At 44.0% G+C, this 20,355-nt stretch overlaps 3 protein-coding genes across 3 annotated transcripts; 1 reads left to right on the forward strand and 2 right to left on the reverse strand.

Moving 5' to 3' along the window:
• Nucleotides 1-6,156: 6,156 nt before the first annotated feature.
• On the reverse strand, nucleotides 6,157-7,894 carry LOC132790290 (uncharacterized). The gene is made up of 3 exons (XM_060798776.1): nucleotides 7,820-7,894; nucleotides 7,483-7,615; nucleotides 6,157-7,428 (listed from the first exon to the last, which is right to left on the reverse strand). The coding sequence occupies exons 2-3, from the start codon at nucleotides 7,590-7,592 to the stop codon at nucleotides 6,621-6,623; spliced, it is 918 nt and encodes a 305-aa protein (XP_060654759.1). The 5' UTR covers nucleotides 7,593-7,615; nucleotides 7,820-7,894; the 3' UTR covers nucleotides 6,157-6,620.
• A 966-nt stretch (nucleotides 7,895-8,860) lies between these two features.
• LOC132793263 (E3 ubiquitin-protein ligase Topors) lies at nucleotides 8,861-13,760 on the reverse strand. The gene is made up of 4 exons (XM_060803027.1): nucleotides 12,946-13,760; nucleotides 12,403-12,881; nucleotides 10,829-12,336; nucleotides 8,861-10,769 (listed from the first exon to the last, which is right to left on the reverse strand). The coding sequence occupies exons 1-4, from the start codon at nucleotides 13,315-13,317 to the stop codon at nucleotides 9,856-9,858; spliced, it is 3,273 nt and encodes a 1,090-aa protein (XP_060659010.1). The 5' UTR covers nucleotides 13,318-13,760; the 3' UTR covers nucleotides 8,861-9,855.
• A 342-nt stretch (nucleotides 13,761-14,102) lies between these two features.
• LOC132793264 (uncharacterized) lies at nucleotides 14,103-15,474 on the forward strand. Its single transcript, XM_060803029.1, has 3 exons — nucleotides 14,103-14,455; nucleotides 14,556-15,156; nucleotides 15,225-15,474. The coding sequence occupies exons 1-3, from the start codon at nucleotides 14,255-14,257 to the stop codon at nucleotides 15,470-15,472; spliced, it is 1,050 nt and encodes a 349-aa protein (XP_060659012.1). The 5' UTR covers nucleotides 14,103-14,254; the 3' UTR covers nucleotides 15,473-15,474.
• Nucleotides 15,475-20,355: the final 4,881 nt, after the last annotated feature.

Here is a 20,355-nt window from a genome sequence, read left to right on the forward strand (position 1 = left end):
TCTCATCAACAAGATGTCAACGCGTCGCAAATGATGTCCGCATTGCCGCCAAGGCGCTGCGTTTTTTCAATGATGGACTAGGTCACCCTCTTCTCTCTTTCTCTATCTAACTCTCGCTATCTATTTGCCTTGTGGAAATGCGCATCTGAGTGCCGCTTGAGTGAATGCCACAGCCACAAGGAGGCTTGCAACATGTGAGAGTTTCTCACATGGTTTAGTCGGAATTTTATATCGATGCTAATTGCGGCATCAATTTGCCTGCATCATACGATGCTTCTTCGCCTCGTATTTGAAGTGGGAATCGTTAGGCTGAAGCATGATTAATTACAATTGATGGATGGCCAATTGGCATAACGAGGGGCCACCAACCAGCAGCATTATTAATGGACATCTATAGGCCCTCAGACTGTCAGACAGACAGTCCGACAGTCAGACAGTGTGTGTGCTCGGCTAATTGCTGCTGGGGCTACGGCTACGGGAGATCCTTGTGTTGTGAATGGAGCAGTTAACTGGCATACTAGAGACTGTGGCAATAATAACGAATTAGCAAACAATTTCAAGACGAAAGTAAAAAGCGAGGCCAGACACATCATTTCCAATAGCTGTTGACGCCTTAAGTGGGCGCAACTTGTTGAGCGACCCTCGCAAAGCGCAAATACAAAACTATGTTCGTCAGACAAATGGCGTTAGGCACATAATAACCAATTTCTCCAAATACGGCCATAATTATGAACGCCTAAACGACGAGTGTTTCCTTCTGTGAGTGTGTGTATGTGTGTGTGTGCGTATATTTATGTGTGTGTGAGTAGTGTTGGTTGTGCTTCATTTGCTCGCGCTTGTTACGATGCTTCTTAGGTGGGGTTAAAAGGGGGACAAGGATTTGTCGTAATTAGGCATGCATAAGCATATGCTGTCGTCTGCGCTTCAGGCTCAGGGCTCAGCCGCTTCTCTTGGCCTGGGCAAACACAGACGAGACAAACACAAATACAAGCACACACCGAAAAAGAGAGTGGGCAGGAGAGAGAGCGAGATGTAGAGGAGGAGAGAACGTAACAAAACAGCAGCCGAAACACACTCTACAAAGGACCATGTACATAATTAATTGTGCTTGTTGCTGTTGCTGCTGCTGTTGCCGCTGTTGCTGTTGCTGTTTCACTTTGCTTGTTGGTCGACACGCGCTCCAGCGCCTGTAAGTAGGCAACGCTTTTCGCAACAAAACTTAACTCATCTGGCACTCGCCGAGGCGAGAGGAGAAGGGAACAACACGGGGGAGCTGGTGATGAAACGGCTTCTCCTTGACTGCCATAATTGATTGCTTTGCACGTCACAAGCCACATGAGCAGGCGCCACGCCACGCCCCTCGCTCGATGGGATCAAAACAGCGCTTGTGTGCGTGTTCGAGCTACAAAGATATTTTTAAACGAATATTTCTTTAATTAGTTGTAGCCTGGCTAAAAGGCGGCTCGCGGCGACTTCAGCTACTAGCTCTAACAATTAATTGGCTTCAGGCAGCAGCAGAAGCAGCAACAGAAGCCACAAACTAAAAGTCCTCGACCGCATAGCCGAAGCTTAAGGAGAACACAAGAGCCAAACGAACCTCAATGACCGCAAATAATATTGCACAAATGTTGCCAGCCACAACACACACACACAGACACACACACATGCGTGGTGTGCATTTGTTTGTTTGTTGCTTCAAATATTTTCTTAAATTAACATTAGCAGCATTTGCAGCCGCCATTAAGACGAACCCATTGCCAGGCCGCAGAATGCGACTTGCGACTGAGTTGCTGCTGTTGCCTTTTTGTTTAATGGCCAACAACATGCGTAAATATTGCCCAACCAACACTACACACATACACACACACACACACACACACACACACCCGTACACATTCGTTTGTGTGTTTGCTTTTGAGCCATTTCAGTTGTGGCCACAGCTCGAGGCAAGGACATTGTCCACAGTGGCTCAGTTTTTCATGGTTTCTTCTCCAACATAATGCTCAACTTTCATCGTTCTTTTTTGCTTTGTTGTTTTTGTTTGTTTGCGAAAGCGTCAACTACAAAATAACTCGCACCTTTGGGAACGGCAAATTAGCAAGACCGTAAGAATTACGTATACGCACCATTAGGCGAACTGCCATAGTGTCTCATAACCCGTTCACAAAACCTCGTTCTCTGCTCTGGTTGCTTGCTTGCTTCCTTGCTTGGTTATAAAACAAACGTCAAATGTGTTGTAATGGTGGACATTAACATTTAACCTTGAGGCACAAATTACCGCATTTTTGTCGCCCCCAAGTGACACACACGTACACGCACATCAACGCAAACTTTGTTTGCCACAAGGCATTTGTTGCCAAAAAGTTGAGCCCTGAAGAAGACAGACCTATAAAAAGCCAGCGTGAAGCAGCTGCGCAGCCACTTCGAAAAGAGGAAGCTTCACCTGGCAAATATGATGATAATGATGCTTCTGTTGCTACTGCTGCGGATGATGATAATGATGTTGTTGATAAGAGTCCCAAACATCAGCAAGCTCATGACTCTGTTGCCGCCTACTGATAAATATGAAACATGATTTTTAACAGCAATGCCAAAAAATTCCATGTGTAGATTTATGACACACATTTATAAGCCCAAAAAGTCGTCGCCAGCGGTTGAAACTTCACCTCCTCTTCTTTCCTCTCCTCATCGACCAAAATGAAAAGAAAACATGTGTGGACTAAGAGGTAAGGAAAGGGAACAGAGTGCGGATCGTTGTCGTGGCAAAAAAAAAAATGGGAATTGATTCTGAATATGGATGGTTTTTCACAGTTTATGATTGAATTTCAATTTTAATGACAGCTCAATGTAATGAATATAATTTCAATTTCATTTCCAAATGCAATTTATTCATTCTTAAGCTCAATTTTATATGTCTTTCGTTTTCCTCGAAAAACGCTTGCGAAAAACGATTTAAAATTAGCTTGCTGAAGATTTAATTCAATAAATTGCAAACAATAAATTTACATATTAATCGTTCATTTTATAGCTACTTAACGCACTTACCGCGTCTCGTATAGCAGATTCTTTATCAGTTTATAATGAATATTTTGTATTTAGTTTTACCTAATTTAGTTAATTTCATTTCTTTACAACATCTAATACATTTTAAGCACAATTTCGAGCAGGTAATAAAGTTACATTACATAGCAAACAGCTTTTTGTCATTCACGAAAAGCTATTGGAATTTATTAGTCATCGATAAGATTTTCGATTGTGAAATAGTGATGGGGTATTCAAATCAATTGTTCAAAGCAACTTTTTTTCATCCACAAAAGGTTATTAGATATCGAAAATTTCTTCGATTACCAATAGTTAAGGGGTATTCAAATCGATTGTTTAACCTAACTTTATCACTGAATAGTAATCAAATAATTGCATTTCTATATTTCGCAAATTGGCAAAATAAATATTGTATTTATAGCTCGTGAAAGCAGCTCAATGTTCCTAGAGTTTTTAACAGCAAATGCAGTTGCCCTTGACGTCGTAAGTTTTTGCTTATCAATTTCGATTTGCGATAAGATTGAACACAACAATTGGCTAGCTTAGTGCGCTGACCCCAACTCTCCTTTCGACCATCTACATAGCTGTCATGCAGCATGTCACGAACATTGTCATCTCACTTGGCATTTGTAACGTCCGCAAGTTTTTAAGTGCTGCTATTGCTGTTGCCGTTGCCATTGCTAGTATCTCTGGTGTGGCATGCAACACAGGCTATGTTCATTGTCCTTGCTGCTGCATGCATCCCATGGACAACGCACGCATTTTATGACCATGGCAAAAATACTTGTGCGAATTCAGCTCGAGTGCGCATAGATGCGATTCCTCCATGTTGCACACACACACACGCACACTCGATATCTCAATGCGTTTGGAAAGTTTTCGCAGCTGGGTTAAACTTTCGGATTTGGAGTGCGTAAATTGAGCCATTGCTGCTCCACTTAAGTTTTGATTGAGCATTTAAAGCATGCCGCGATTGGGTTTCCCATGCTACGGAGTGCGTCTCCATCTGCGTCTGCGGCTGTTACCACACGATGTATCCATGGCAAGATTCATCATGATGTTGCCAAGCCAACAGCCAACAGCAAGCAAACGCTTGGTAAGCAGCTTATGCTTGCGACGAGAGCGCTTCAAGCGCTGGAGAACCTCAACAATTTCAACATTCAACATCCGGCATCCGCTGCAATGTAATGGAAACCCAGTCGAGTCGCGAAACGCGCCACACTTTGTGGCACACGCTGTGCGGCAGGCAGCATTACAGCCAATGCAAGCGAAAATAAGTGTCGCGAACGGAAATCTAAGCAGAAATGAAAGTGACACATGGCCAAAAGAAGAAGGAGATGGAAATGGTGGCCACATCGAGATGGTATCTGGAGGGCACACACAGCAGGATATCGGCGTGGAGAAGCTTTCGAATTTGTGCAGGTGGAAAAAAAAGAAAGAAAGAAAATGCCAACACATAAATCAAATCAAAAGCAAGCGACAAGCGACAACAAACGTTGCCTTCATTAATGTTTAATGTTAACCGGCTAACAAAATGCGGTTTCCACTCGACAAAGGATAACACACAACAACGTTTACATATATATACATATATATATATATACATACCATATTACATATACATATATACCATATTTAATACTATCTTGCTTTACGAGCATAATTGCCGAATTGCGGCATATCATTTGCGGCTTTTGATTAATTGCCCGCTGCGGCAAATGTGGCAATTATTTTAATTTTTCTCCTCGGCCGCCTCGCCTCGCCTCGCGCACAATTTAAGATAAGCCGAAAAATTAAACATTTATGCATGCCATAATTCTAGCACCCATATCTCATATCATAATCAGTCTCAGCCTTATAGTTTTGTGGAGTGTTTTGGCTTCGCGTATTTTCCATAAAATTCGCATAAAGGCGCAGATTATTGCATTAGTAGCGGCGAATGCTGTATGTGTGTGTGTGTGTGTGTCTGACTGAATCAAACGATGCGTATACTTGATATCTGGCTCGTTTAATTCTCTTGGCGGCGTAATTTACAACTCAAACTTAAATCTGGGCAACTTTTTTGACTTGGCAATCAAATTGTCAAACCGACAACCAACAAAACACCCTCATCCTTAAGTATAAGCTGCGCTAACCTGCAGCTGCAGCTTCAAAATGCAATGGAAACTTAAAAAAAAAAAAAATCAGACTAAATCATTGATTGACTGCCTGATACGCTGTAAAGGAAAAGGTGTTAAAGGTATAGAGTTGAACATATTAAATGTAACAAAGAACAAAGAAGAAACAATGAACTGATATACATATTAGAGTTATTTATTAAGCAGAGACTACCCCACAACAGCTACTTAACTACAGGGTATTGAGAGAAAGTTTGAAGCGTTTCGCTTTTATTTCTTGGCGCGGATCTCAGTCGCTTCGTCTGCCATTTGAATGGCTGTCAGCTGGGCGAGTCAGCAAGTCAAATAGAAAGTTTTTCGTCAACATTACGCAAATTAGTTTGCCAACCGAGCAGCAAATGCAGGCCAAGCTGAAGCTAAAACTCAAGCTGAAGATGTCTGCGAGTGAAGAACGATGGCAAATGACGATGACGAGGCTCTAATGCCATATAGCCAAGGGCTAAGTTTCAGTTTCGACTAGGACGACTCGCTCAAAGTTGGCCTAAGTGAGATGATAAAGCTGATGGCCAGGATTGAAGCCAAGTATCTGGTTTGTCTCCTCTTGATTGGGACTTGAGCTGGCGAGATTTAAATCCACTTTTTGGCCAAAGAAACGAAAAAATAAAAGGAAACGACAATCACCATCTCTGGTTCCCACGAATTGGACGCAAGTCACATTGATATGCATTAATGGCCTCCGGGCAGAGCTTCTCCTCTCGACTCTCGCCGTGAAGCCTACACCTGTGAAATCATAAAATCAAATATGCATTGAATTACATTGTGTACCCGGGGACAATTATATTATCCCTTTTTTTTTGAAGAAGCAACAGCAGCAAAAAAAAAAACTTAACTCAATTTGCTGCCCATAAATTTGCTACCACAAGCGGCATGCCCCTTTCTCTACCCCACATTCTGCAGCCGCATTTTTCATTCGACATTTTGTTGCCGTTGCTCAATTTTATTTGGTTCTCGTTTTTGCGCAAAAGTGCGTGTAATTCAATTTTTCATGCGCCGCCAGGCGACACTGTGACCAGGGAGGGAATAACGGCAGCCAAAGGGGTTCCGGCTAGGGCTACCTTTTGAGGGCAGTGAGCAGCGGGCGACGCGGCTGCAGAATTAAGACAAAGGACTACAACGAGAAATATGCGTCAAAGGCATATTTGGCACGCAATTTTCGAACGGCATGGCCTGATGTCCTCATTGATGAGAGATCCCTTTTCAGTTATCCGTTAACCGTTAACGGTTATCAATATTTGATGCCGGCAACCTTTTAAAACTTTTCTTTGTTCAGCGCTCCGCGCTCGGCTCAGCTCGTTTTATTTATTATAAATGTGCATAATAATACACAAAAGGCGTTCAAATGTAGCATCAACCTTGGCCCCAAACTCGTTTGCCTCTTTGCCTGCCACGTGCAACAGACAATCACTCAGGTGCCTCCGCAAAGTTTCTGCGTCGCTTGGTGTCCGCAGTTCGAGATCTTAATTGTATGGGAGATCTAAGGAATGTCGATTGTTGTGCCGTGTCTGCATTTCTGGTCGCCGAACTTACTGCTGGTGGTGCTGAAACGGGAGGACGTGGACTGAGAGCAGATTGCGCAGCAGGCGCAGATTGCGCAGCAGGCGCAGGTTGACGATTGATCAAAGTGCGGGCAGCGTCCTCTGCAATTATGGCCACAGCAGCAGTGGGATTTGCCATGGGATACTGCTGGGGATTAAGACTGCGGCTCTTGAGGATGCGACGCATCTCTTTGAGTACCGGTGCTTGTAGCACAAACATATTGCTGTAATCGTCCAGCACGTCGGCATCCTCATCCTCGACATCAAAATCTGAAGAGAATACATCAAAGTCATCGTCGTACTGCAAGTTGCGTACATATTGCGGTAAGCTATAGATGCCTTGCAGCAATTCAAAGTCATCGGCTAAGCCGCAATCGCTCGCATTAAAATGGGTTAATTTTCTGGCCTCATATTTCGTATTGCAATCAAAGCTGATGAGGCTATCGAACGGTGAGTAGGCAAAGCTTCTTAGCTCATGGACAAACTGATCAGCTGCTGGACCCAAATGGCTCCGCATCTCGTAAAGAAACTCGACGGTCCGGAGATCGATGGTCTGCAACAGGGACTGCAACGTGACAAACATCTCCAGCAATTGCTGCTTGTTGAAATTAATCATCACAGAAAGATCCCGATTGGCAAAGTCCATGATGCGATGCAATGCACTGGGACAGCGTCTAACAAAAAAAAAGCTTTTAGAGGTGTCCACATAAAATTTGCCATCTCGTTACCTCAATGCAGCTGGAGAGCAGCGCCAAAAGTCTAAATCATTTCGCCCAATCGAATACAAATTGTTGTTATAGACAAAGGAGCGCCAGGCAACCATATGACGGCACAGCATTTCTTATAATTATAGAAGAGTACCTGCAAATAATTGTAAATAATTATTGACAGTGTTTCAATTCCACTTCGTTCCAAGCAAAAGCACATGCATTTCGTTCCAAACAAAAGCACAAATGTTATTTAAAATTGTTAATTATAACAAAAATTATGCTCGAAACTACAAAGTTTTAAAATATGTGACTTTAGCCTTCTTCTAGCCTCGTTTTATTATTTATTTTCTCTTACCGAGTCTCCGCAAATTACGCACAGTTCTGCACAAAAATATGATTGACAACTGCGATGGAAAAACTACTCAAAATGTACATACATATGTCAAACAGTTTTTACTTCCTAGTGACTTCGACATATTTGATAATGAAATCGATATTTATAAATTCGATACTCCTTCGCCACACAATAAGCAATATCATGAGTTAAGCTAACTTAGCAAATTTTTCATGATATGGATCTGCATTCGAATATATGTGAGTAATGCTGAAATAAACTCTTTTGTAACCAGCATTTCATAATTAAGCAATATCAATGTTATATCCGAAAACAAATTTCATATCAATAAGATCATTCAAAATAAGATCATTAATTTAATCAATATTTAAACGAAACAAATGAAGACAGCTTACCGGACTTTAAAACGTAATTATTTTCTATCTAAATAAGAAATTATAAAAATTATAGAAAACCGTGACTAAAGCTATGCGACTCAATAAATATACGACGGACATAACTCAGTTTATTTAAATAAATTCGCTCGTGTAAACTACAATTATCGGAAAGCTTCCCCCCACGAAGTGATAAAAACTACGTCATCAAGATGTAAGCAATAAATAAGTCAAACAATTGATAAGCTATTTGTATTTTTTTTATACCCGCTACCCATAGGGGAGGAGGGTATTATATCTTTGTGCCGGCAGGAAATGTATGTAACAGGTAGAAGGAGGCATCTCCGACCCCATAAAGTATCAAACTTTTTTTTTACCACCCTGTCGGTGGTGCTCGAGTTCAAATCTCGTTTGAAAATACATATGTACATACATGCATTTTTTTTTATTTTATTATTTTGAGATTATTACCGCAATATTTTGCTTTTATTCAAAATGGGAAGCGGGTATTTCACAGTCGAGCACACTCGACTGTAGTTCTTACTTGTTTTATTGATAAGGAAAGCAAAATAGCGAAGACAATATGCTGACTCAGGAGAACACTCATCTCAAAATCAAAATATATAATATACAGCAAAAGACGTCATTAGACAATCCACAGTATTAATTCTCTTTATTGATTTGGGAACATTAAGTATAGAAAAGGAAGCAAAATGTTTCTCAATTCTAAAAATATGTTCTCTTATCGTTCGAAGTGAATTCAATATAAGTTTTGTATGCATACTTGAATAGATATTTATGTATATACAAACTTGTTATAATAGATCAAAAGAGCTCGCACACGCATTATCTTACTTGATATCTTTACATTTATTGCATTTGTATTTTCGGGGGATATATCTTAAATAATGTTTAACGGGCTAAAATTTGTTTTGCAAAAAAAATTCAAATAAAATAGGGATGCTCTTTGGATATGCTCAGCATTCGGCAGACATATGCGATCTGAATCTGGGATTTTGTTAAAAGTAGTTTGTCGTTTGTTTAAACTAATCTTACAGTAGATTACATCATATACATATAGAATTATGTAAATCTGTAGTTTTATTCTAAATATTATTTATAAATTTTTAATCATAAATTAGTATAGCATAAATTTACAACTGAATTTCCACTCCGAATGCGAGCATATCACTTTTCTGGGGATCTTTTCCTTACATTTTTTTTTTGGGTCTTCTGGGTGGGTCGGTATGGGCAATAATACGAATAATAGCATGTATTACAAGTGATGCGTAAACTACTCGTAATTGTAAATTGTAGTTTTCTCTGTGCTATCTGTATAGATATCGTGTATGTGTTTATGAATACTTAAGTAAATCTCTAAGTGTATGTACAACTTATGGGGTTAAGCTTAGGTCTGCGAGTAGTACAAATATAAGTGATTAAGATAAATACCGACAAGCTAAATAATTAAAATGTGTTTTAGTAGTCAACAAGAAGATCGATCTATATGCTACATCAATCATTTCTCTCTCCGTGCGGAAGAGTCTAATGATAAGACGATAGTATACAAATAGTAAAAACATCTAAAAAAAAAATGAAATAAAATTTGTGTGTAAAAACTGTTTTTGTCTGATGCGAGCAAAGCAGCAACACGGCGCGTCTTTAAAAGGCATCCGGATCTGGGTCTGAGTCTGTTTGATCCGATTCAGCTGTGGCAGCTGCAGCAGCCTCGTCCTCATCCTCGTAGTCCTCATCATTTTCCTCCTCCTGGTCTTGTTCATCATGCTCTTCTTCATCCGGTTCATCCGGCTGATTCCCCAGCTCAATCTCTTCGTGCTCATTGTCAATCTCTTCATTCTCATTCTCAGGCTCAATATCGTTTCCCAAGATGACGTCAGCTGACTCAGCTTCTGCATTACTGGTTGCTTCGCCAACGACATCGATTGCCAACTCTGGCTCTGCATCTGCTTCTGTTCGATAATGCTGCAACTCGTTGCTGGCGTCCGAATAGATGCCCAGCTGTGCATCATCACTGGCACTGGGCAGCGCGTTCTGCAAATACCGCATTGCATCCTCAACGCCCAGAGATTGCTCATTGAACAATCCGCTGCCAGCTCCACCCACACTCAATGTGGACAGCTCAAGCAGCGAATTTGCTGTGACAACCATTGATAGTGGTCTTTCCGCTGACGTCGCTTCACCAACATCTCTGTGTATGTTGTTGTTGAAGAGGCTTAGCACTGAACTGCTGGACATGGTCGTGTTGTGGCTGGCTAAAGTGCTGATAGCACTGTTGCTGTGACTGTGACTGGACGACTGATTGCTGCTGCTGTTGCTTCGCCTTCGCTTTACCACTGCGTGCTGGGCACTGCTCGCCGCCACTTCTTCTTCCGGTGCCTGGTGCTCCAAAGTCTCCTCGCCGGCAGTGTCTGCAACCAGTTCCTTTTTTGGCAGCTTTGTATCTTCGTTGCCTTTGGCAAAGTACTTTGCTTTCAATTTTTTACGCAATGTATTAAAGTCTATATCGTCATCACTGGAGCTGCTGCTGCTGCTGTTCTCATTGTTGTAGTTGTTACCTAGAGAACAAAGCAGTATTATTTTAAAGAGTCTAGTGATGGGTTACGGTGTTGCTTACCTGTTGGCTCTGTGCTGTCGCCAGCAGCTCCATCCTCGCTGCTGTCTTCACTACTCGAGCTGCTGCTGCTGCTGCTATTGCTGCTGCTCGCTTTAGTTGCCTTTTCTTTTTCCTCCTCCGCCGCTGCTTCCGCCTCTTCCTCGACCTCCGACACTTGCTTTCTTCGACGCTTGCTCTTAAGCTGCTGTGCGGAACGTTTACTGCTCGCTGGACGCTTTTGTGCCTTCGCCTTGGGCTTACGAGCTGCTCGCCTTTTCCGCCGCTTGGGAGCTGCCGCGGAATCCTCACTGCTGCTGCTGCTGTCGGAGGAGGTGCTCCACCGGGTGCCTTCACTGCTGCTGGTGGGCGCTTTTGGCGCTGCACGTTGCTGGGTGCGTGTTAGATTGCGTTTGGAGCGACTACGTAGGCACATTGGATCGTGACGACGCGCCTCCTCCAGCACAAGCATCCAGTTCTTGCCCGCTGTCGAGCAGACGCCCGTGCTGGTGCTAGGACCCATGAAGAGCTCATTGACCGCTGTCTCCATTTCCTGATCAATGCTGACACTGTCGCCATCGCCTTCCCCACCGTTGGCCTTGACTACCGGACTCGCCTTCTGCTCATCTACAAAGACCACATCGGAGTCGCTATTCGAGTCGAGACTAACTAGCTCCGGCGTACGCAAATGCGGTGGCTTTCGTTCCAGTACGAAGACACACTCGTCGTCGTCGTCGCTGCTGTTGCTGCAGTCGCTGCTCTGGAGCTCTATGTGGGCACTGATGGGTAGGCTGGCGCCTGCTTGCCGTCGTCCTGTGGTGCTGCTGCCATCGTTGATGGCGGCCACCTCGGCGTTGGCGGCCGCATCGCCGTCATCAATCTCGATGACCTCGTTGGCGGGACGACGCATGCTGAGATTGATGGCCACCGTTTGGGAGCCGACATTCGAAGTGGTTGTGCGGCGTATGGAGATGCCGGGCAGCTCACTGCCGTCAGTGGCCATGGTGACGCTGAAGGAATGAGTTGCACTGGGATTGGTGACAATTACACTGGTCGATGGACGTGGCATGCGGCTGCTCCACTCGCTGGCTGTCGTCGTCGTTGTTGTTGCCGTCGTCTCACTGCTATTGCTACTGGTAGTGCCGCCTGCTGCTCCATTGCCAGTTGTTTCATTGCCATTGACCGTTGGCTCCAACGTTGAGCTACTGCCCTCGTTAGTAGACACCAGATCCAACAAATCCACCTCCACTTCCTCGGCCACCAGCGCAGAATATTGCACCACACGATCGTAGCCAATCATGTCGTAAGGTGAGCGGGCAAAGTTGAACAGTTCATGGATAAAGTGATTGGTGCGCTCGCCCAGAAACGGCGACAGACGGCGACGGAATGTGCGGGTAGTAATGTTGATCATGGGCAGAATGTCGTGCATCATGTGCATCACCTGGGTGACATTCTGTGGCGAGGTGCGCAACAGACACACGATGTCCCGATTGATCCAGGGCATCAGTCGATGCATTTGTGCGGGATTATCCCTGTGAAAAATGAAAAGAATTCGCATCAGTTGCCAGCTCTAACACGCGTTAGCCAAAATTACTCACCTGTAGAAGCGGGCGCTCCATTCCCGGAAGTTGCCTGTCAAGTTGTCACTCACCGGTAGCGCGTAGAGTTTGCGGTCGTAAACATAGCGACGCCACAGCATGCTTAGTGATCCCCCGCCACGTGCATCTTGGTCGTGCCGATAGAAATTCAAGAGCTCCATACGGTACGGCTCGAAGCGATTGTGCGGCACATAAAGGCCGCGCGATCCCGCCTGATGCTGCTGACCATGAGCGGCGATGCCATCCTGAGACTCGTCGGTGGCCGCCGTATCGATGTCATCCCCATTGTCTCCGCCGTTGGTCATCACAGCCTGGTTCTGCAGCAATAGACGCTCACGCCGTATGTTGACAATGTGAAAACTGAGGCTAGATTCCGGCGAACTTGGCTGGACCGGATATCGATCATAATCATCCAGTGTGCGCACATTGTGTATGATGGTTTTGAAGGGCTGCTTGCAGAGTGGACACTCTGGTTTAATCTGTAAAATGCGAATGTGTATTAATATGACAATCTTTGAGAAGTTGTGCCTTCAGCACACTCACCTTGCTCCACTCGCAAAGACATTTGAAACAGAACTGATGCATGCAGGAGTCAGTGAAGCATTTGCGCCTGCAGCGCGACAGACAGATGGCACAATTGGGTGGCGGCGAAGAGCGTCCCGCTGTTGCGTTGTTTTCGCCGACGGCATCGGAGCTGCCTCCCGTCTCCTGCTCTTGCTGGTCGCGGGCATCCACGCTGGGCTCGTCGCCGCTTTCGCTGCCGCTCTCTGTGAGATCAGCAAAGTGAGCAGCTAACGCTGGCAAGGTGCCACCTCCAACAGTATCTGAGACAGCGGGTGGTTCCACAATGACGGAGGACGCCATGTCCTCCATAATGGAAGGCGGCGCCTCTCCCAGCAACAACGACTCTGCCATGGTTTGTTTGCAAACTAGATAGATATAGTTCTCCTGGAACTGGAATTAAATGGACTCGGATTTGGACTCGCTGTAAGAGTCGGAGATTCGCGGATTCGAAGATTGGCTTCGGGTTTCTCTCCGTCTCTTGACTCGCACTCACTCGCTCGCACTCGACGACGACCACGCACGCTCTCTCTCTCGCTCTCTCTGTCGCTCAGTTATCATCTGGTTTTGTTCGCAATAGAATGGCCACAAAATGAACATGCGTCTTTTTCTGCATGGCTTTTTGCTATTTCAATGTGGAAAGCTGTAAGGCAAATGGGCAAAAATCACTTGTCCCTGGAGTGACCTCTACTTTCGCACTTTCGTTTAGCTTCTATTTCACAATAAACTACTCATTTATTACGTTTAAAGATGACAGAAAATAATTTCCTGTATTCACATTATAATGATTCCGTATGATTATGGGTAGCACTTAACATTCGACGGGCACTACCATTTATTTATCGATAATTCGCCGAAGCCGTCTTCATATTATTATCAACATGTAAACTTATACAATGTACAGTAAATAAAATGTATTCATAGGAATTTATTAATTTATTTAATTTAAATTGTTTTATTATCTTTAGATTGGTGCAAATAAAATTATACCTGACCTATCGCTTTATTTTTTTGGATTCATAAACGTTACGTTGCGCCCTTAACGTAGCGCTAACGCAAAAATGAGCAAAAGAACGTTGCGCAAAATAAACAAAGTGCTATCGATAAGCGATATTAACAGCAACACTGGTCATCGCATTACCAATAGGCAAAATGCACTAAAAAACGCGCAGCGCGTAAAAATTGTTTGCATTTGGTGGCGTCGATTTCCTCTTTTCATGTTTTAAGTGCAATTTTTGCTAATAAAAAGTGTTTTAATTGGCAATTGCGTGTAATTTAAGCACCCAACAAAATGGATCGACGCAAAAAGCGAACCTCCTCGGAGCAATATCAAATGTATATCGAGCTGATGGAGAGCGACCCAATTTTTGCAAGCGGACGCGTGCCGCGCGATTATGATCTGAATTATCTGACCAAAAAATGGAAGGAGCTCTCCGACAGGCTGAACAAATGCGGTTCGGGACCCACGCTAACTGCGGAAGAGTGGCGCAAGGTAAGTTTGTTGTTTACTACCACTATGGAAAAGGGGGGAGGGCTGGGCGCAAGTCTTGGCGGCAAATGACGCGCTCATATTGTTGTTGTTGTTGTTGCAGCGCTTAAACGATTGGAAGAATACGACACGCTGCAAATACAGACGCAGTCTCATGTCCAGCGAGAAGGACATCTCCATGTCTTCGCTGGAGACGCGAGCTCTCAATCTGTTTGGCAAGGTTCCCGGCGCAGGAGAAACACTAATGACTCTGAAGTCTGAGAAGGATGACCATGAAGATGACATGGAGGAACTTGGACAGCGAACGTCGGCATCGTTCCAAAAAGAACTGCAAGCGGCCGTGGAGGAGGCAATCAACGACGAGGTCGACGACGACGAAATGGTTGAGGAGCATGTGGATCAAGAGGATCTAACCGATGAGAATATGCACGAGCCGGGCGGTGGCATCGATGGGCCCAGCGGCGTTGGCGGCACAACGGCAGTGAACACAAGTGGCGGCGGCTATCGCACCATTGTGGTGGACAATTCCACATACGTGGACGACGATCAGGAGCAGCAGGAGGCGCCCGTCGAGCCGGTCAAGTTCGTGTGCACACCCAACATTCATGCGGTTGGATCGGGCGGTGTTGGAGGCGGCGGCACTAAGCTGATCAATGGCGAGCTGCCCGTGAAGAGAATACGGCGGGATCAAGTGATCTATGAAGGTAACTAGCGACACCTTTTTGTATGGTTAAATGGTTAAGTACATTGGCCACATTGTTTCTGTTTGTAGTTAAAAATGCGCCGCGGTCTTATACCACCATCCAAACAGGTGGCCCGCTGCCCACGCTGCACAACACAAAGATGCACCACGAGCCGCAGGGCACAAGTTTGAGTGCGGCGTTGAGTAGCCTGGATACCCAGGAGATTGCGCATCAGCTGAAGCGGCTGGCGGACATCAACTATGAGACGCTGCAGTTTGAGATAGCGCGATTTAAATTTAACAATCCTGGTTTCCACTATGAGCCGCCGCCATTATAGTCATTGCCCCAGGCAGATCCAGATCCGCAGCAGCAACAGGAGCCGCAGCAGCAGCAGCTGCAACAGCAGACGATACTGAAGCGGGAACAGTTGCCACAGCAAACAACACATCATCTGCATCAACAGCAGCAGCAACAACAACATCATAAGTCGCAGCAATCGATGCAGCTGCAGCACAAGAAGAAGCAACAGCAGCAATAGTAATAGTTTTTATTAACACACAAAACAAAAAAAAAATCCGAAAGAAACAAAACAAAAAAGTGGATTCAGTTCGATTGTACATTTTAAAGAGCTGATCAATTAAGAGACGCAGAGAACACTTCGTGGATTGGCATTGGGAGAGGAAGTCGACGCCAACTATCATAACCTAAAGTAGCCAGTTTAGTATAAAATTTACGTAGTTCATATTATTGCAAATCATTTCTCTATATATATTTACCTATATATATATATATATACAAACATATGTATAAGCAAAGAAACACAGAAAAAACAAACCGTTCGATTTCGATTACCATACACAGCATGTATTTGTATGTAATTTGTATTTGTATTGCTAAAGATGGTATGTCGTATTCTAGATGTTCTTGATCTTGATCTTAACAATAATTATCATCATCATGCTCGATGCGAAGCAAAAGAAAATCGAAAATCTACCTTTAATCTAAATGGTCATCCATGTTGAATTGGACACACATAATTTTAAACGAATTGAATGTAAATGTAAAGAATAAAGTTTACCAATGATAAATACGCATCGATCACCTCTCCCAACCTCCCTCCTCTAGTCATGGACAACTCCTACTCAACACAGAGTCGCATACGAGGCGCCTTTGGTCGTGCTCCACCTTTCGCTTGTTTTGCCAATACGCTGGCGCATTCTTGTTTATTTATGAGCAGTTTTCCTCCCCCCTCTTTTGTTCTCTTCTACTCACTTTTGTGCTATGCAATCGATGCCAACACTGAAAATCCATTAATCATTACCAAGGCGACGAGACGCGGCAACGTGACCAGGGAGGGGAATTGTTGGTGGGTCACTTCGAAATGCATTTGCCTGACCGCCAAACTAACACTTTGTGTGGATTTGTGGGCGCACTTTATAACTGTCCCTAGCCCTTAGTCCCTCGGTCTGAGCGAGAATCATTTTAACTGTTATGTTCTGTGGCCTCTGCGATGCAACAAGTGGCGAACTCGATGTCGATGTGCCTGGCGTGGAAATGACTTGCAAGGCGATGCGATGCGACGCGACGCCATGCCAATAGATCATTTGAACGCCGCGCGGTGCAAATCATAAATTGTGAAACTGCCGCCAGTCGCAGTTGAAGTCGAAGAGTGGCAGTTGCAGTCAACGCATGCCGTGCCGTTAGTTGACCATTTCGCTTGTTTTCGAAGCGAATCAAGTTTGGGGGGTAAGGGGATAACAGCACAACACGTCGTATGCTTAATCTGTTCTCTTATTGTGGGTGCCGCTTTTGCGCTTTGATGAAAGACCTGCAAGCAAAGCTGATTAACGGGCAACACACAAACACACACTCGTATACATATTTAGATTGCAGTCTAGGCCAGCTAGATGAGATGTCTTCTTCTCACTTCTCCCACATGGACAGGCCAAGAAGGCAGCGCATGGCATGTCCATTAAATAGTTCGTGTTGCACTCGTTTCCCCCCATGGACTGGGCAACCGAAACCTCGGTCGACTGTTTCATGGATCAGGGCACACATGACAGCGTGCAAAATCGAACCCTAAGGCGGGTGTTATACTACAACAACAATAACAAAAAAGAAACAGCTCAAAACTATTCTGCACTGGAAATAGGCATTCGCTGCGCTAGATGAATTCCTTTTCAGCATATTAGTTCCGATAAGTAAAATGCTGCATTAAATATTTAATACAAGAAATACTTAAAATGTTTTAAAAATACATTTTATATGTTAATTAATTGAAACTCAATAAATAGCAATTTGTGTATAATTTACATGCATGCCAATTGCTTGGACGCCACTGTAGAACTTTAGTACAGTTGCACAGTCTCGTCCTCAGCAAGCACCTTTGAAACAATTTATCGATTGTAGAGTATATCGATAATGCTGCTCAGTTCAAATGCAACGAAATGGCAATATTATAGTTGTCAGCGAGCAAACTCGTCGCTGGCGGCCCCCAATTGAAATCTCCATAGATAATACCCCATATATATAGATATATGTATGTATGTATATGCATGTGTAGTTGGATGTAAGACGTATGTATGTATGCTTAAATTAATGTTTTATTAAACGCGCTGAGACTTTAGCGATTCATCTTCATTCGTTGCAATTGCCATTGGCTATTGGCTTGAGTAGGAGATGGAGATGGAGCTTGTAGTTGGAGCAGGGCACATATGCTGAGCATGGCATGGCTTGGGGTTCTTCTTAGTGCTCAGTTCTCAGGTCCCTTGGTTCTTCTTCTATTGTTGTTGTTCAGTTCTGGGCGCAAGAGTGCAAAGCGTTTTTATGCTAGCGATTATTACGCTTGATCCTAAAGCACCGAAGGGTCAATTGATGTTTGTGATGTTGCTGAATGTTGTTGCCGACACAACAGCAACAACTACAACAGTAAGCAACAACAACAAACATTACTGCCTGGCGTTGTTGCCCGCAATTTGCTTTGGAATTTTAAGCAGCGCGACCGTCGCGTCGCATCGTCATTTACCATTTACCATTTTGACCATTTTACAATTTTACAATTTAAGCATCGTCGACAACGTCAGAGACGAATATCATTTTGTGCATTTTGCTTTCGCCATGTATTCTATATCTATTCAATGTTGTTGCCAGCTGCCTTTTGCCCAAAATTGCATTTCTTTTTTTATGTTGCTGCGAGCTATGAAGCGTCAGCAACATAAAGTGCAACAGCAACAATTTGCTTATTTTTGTTGTTATTGTTGTTGTTATTGTTGTTTTGCTTCTCTCTTTCTCATGGCACTTGATATATCACTGCTGATATTCTTCTTTCAACTGCCTAGCTTATCATCGGCGCTCTGGGGCGAAGTATTTGTTGTTGTTGTTGCGCCTGTCAAAAATTTGCAAGTTGTTCTCATGCTCGTTTAATATAGAAATTATTTAAAATTTTTTGTTTGGCGCTGCTTGGGAAAATGGTAAAATCGTGAGCGCTGCGTCAAGCATTTCATCTCGCTCTCTGGTCCATTAATGACCCACATTTTGCTATGCAAATGAAGTTCCGTAGATCCCGGATCACACAACTTTAGCTTTAGGTCTTGAAAAGTTTTCAGCTCAATTACCTAATCGTAGTAGCGTTTCTTATTTAATGTTGCATCGCATCTTCTGTAGCATTTTTATTTGCTATCTTTTGGCATTTGATGATATGATATGGGAGCAACTTTTTGTTGGCCCAGCTTCTATATAATTATATTAGCATGATCTATGTCATTAAAGGAATTATACACACAAATACACATGCACACACAAGCACACATGGATGGTGCAATTAGTGCAGCAGGCGTAGAAGGCAACCACAACAACAACAACAACAGCAACAACAACAGCAAGAGCAACAGCAACAGCTGCAGTAAAAACAACTATCGACTGATGCGGCTAACAATATGGCCGGCGGGCGTTTATGGCCATGACAGCGGAGGCAAACGACAGGCCATTATTGACGCCACTCGACGCCACGACGACACTAGGCGCTGGACATTGGACACTGGTCCAGTTGCCCAGTTGTCCGGCATCATGATGGGGCCATTGTTGCAGCGGCAGCGTTGCATGCAAATTGTGCGCTGTGCTAAACATGGAAAAATCGCCTAACAGACAGCTAAAAGTACAAAATATTGAGCGCTGAAATGGTGCTGGCTATTTACCCGATTCACCTCCTCCTTCCTCTTCCCCCCAGCAGCGTTTTATGCTTGGCTTGTAGTCAGCCTGTTCAGTGCTGTCCTGTTCTGTCCTGTCCTGGCTGCCAGTCATAAACACGCACTAATTGCAGCCATGATTTGTTACACACTGCATTAATGGCGCTCGCAGGACCGCAGCAACATCAACATCAACAGCAGCAGCAGCAGCAACGACGGCAGCAACTGCAATGGCAGCAACCATTCAAACGGCAACTAAAATCAAAGCCTAATTGCCTATAAATGGCAGTTTTGTAGCAGCAACAACAATGTAGATACCAACAACAACAACAACATCAGCAAAAAAGCACAAAATGTGGCGACATCAAACGTAAAGCTTTCAGCAGAGCGCCAACATCAAGAACGGCAACAATAACAGCAACAAGAACAACAACAGCTAGCAACATGCTGGCGACACCGCAGCAACAACAGCAGCAACAACAATCACATGATGTGCGGCATGACTGAACGCCTGAAACGACTTGCCAAGCATTATGCCTTTTGATTTATAAACAAAATTTAGTAACAATGCATTAATGTTGCTGCAGTTGATATTGCTGCAGTTGCTGCTGCTGTGGTTGCTGTTACTGTTGCTGGCGGGTATGCAATTAGGCGCGAGATGGATGTCTGGCAGGTACAGTGAGGTGGTCCTGTGTGTCGCCAGCATGTCCGACGTATAATGGAAAGATCGATGCCTCGATATACAAATCGTTTGCTTGATCTCTCACTTGTAGCAGCAGCAGCAGCAGCAGCCACAGTCACAGCAGCAACTGTAATCGCTGCGATGTTGCTCGCGTGGTCAGCGCCAATTACTTAGAGCGTATCAATTATAGTTGTATGACTGCAGCAATGCATTGTAAAATAAAAACGCTACAAATGAGCAGAGCTGCCAGAATGATACACACAACAGTCCAAGGAGTTGTTGCTGTTGTTGTTGCTGCTGCTGTAATTGAACTGCGCGTATTGCAAATTATTATTTTGTGCATTTGCAATCGCA

Source organism: Drosophila nasuta, chromosome 3, assembly GCF_023558535.2.
Source record: "Drosophila nasuta strain 15112-1781.00 chromosome 3, ASM2355853v1, whole genome shotgun sequence".
NCBI lineage: Eukaryota > Metazoa > Arthropoda > Insecta > Diptera > Drosophilidae > Drosophila > Drosophila nasuta.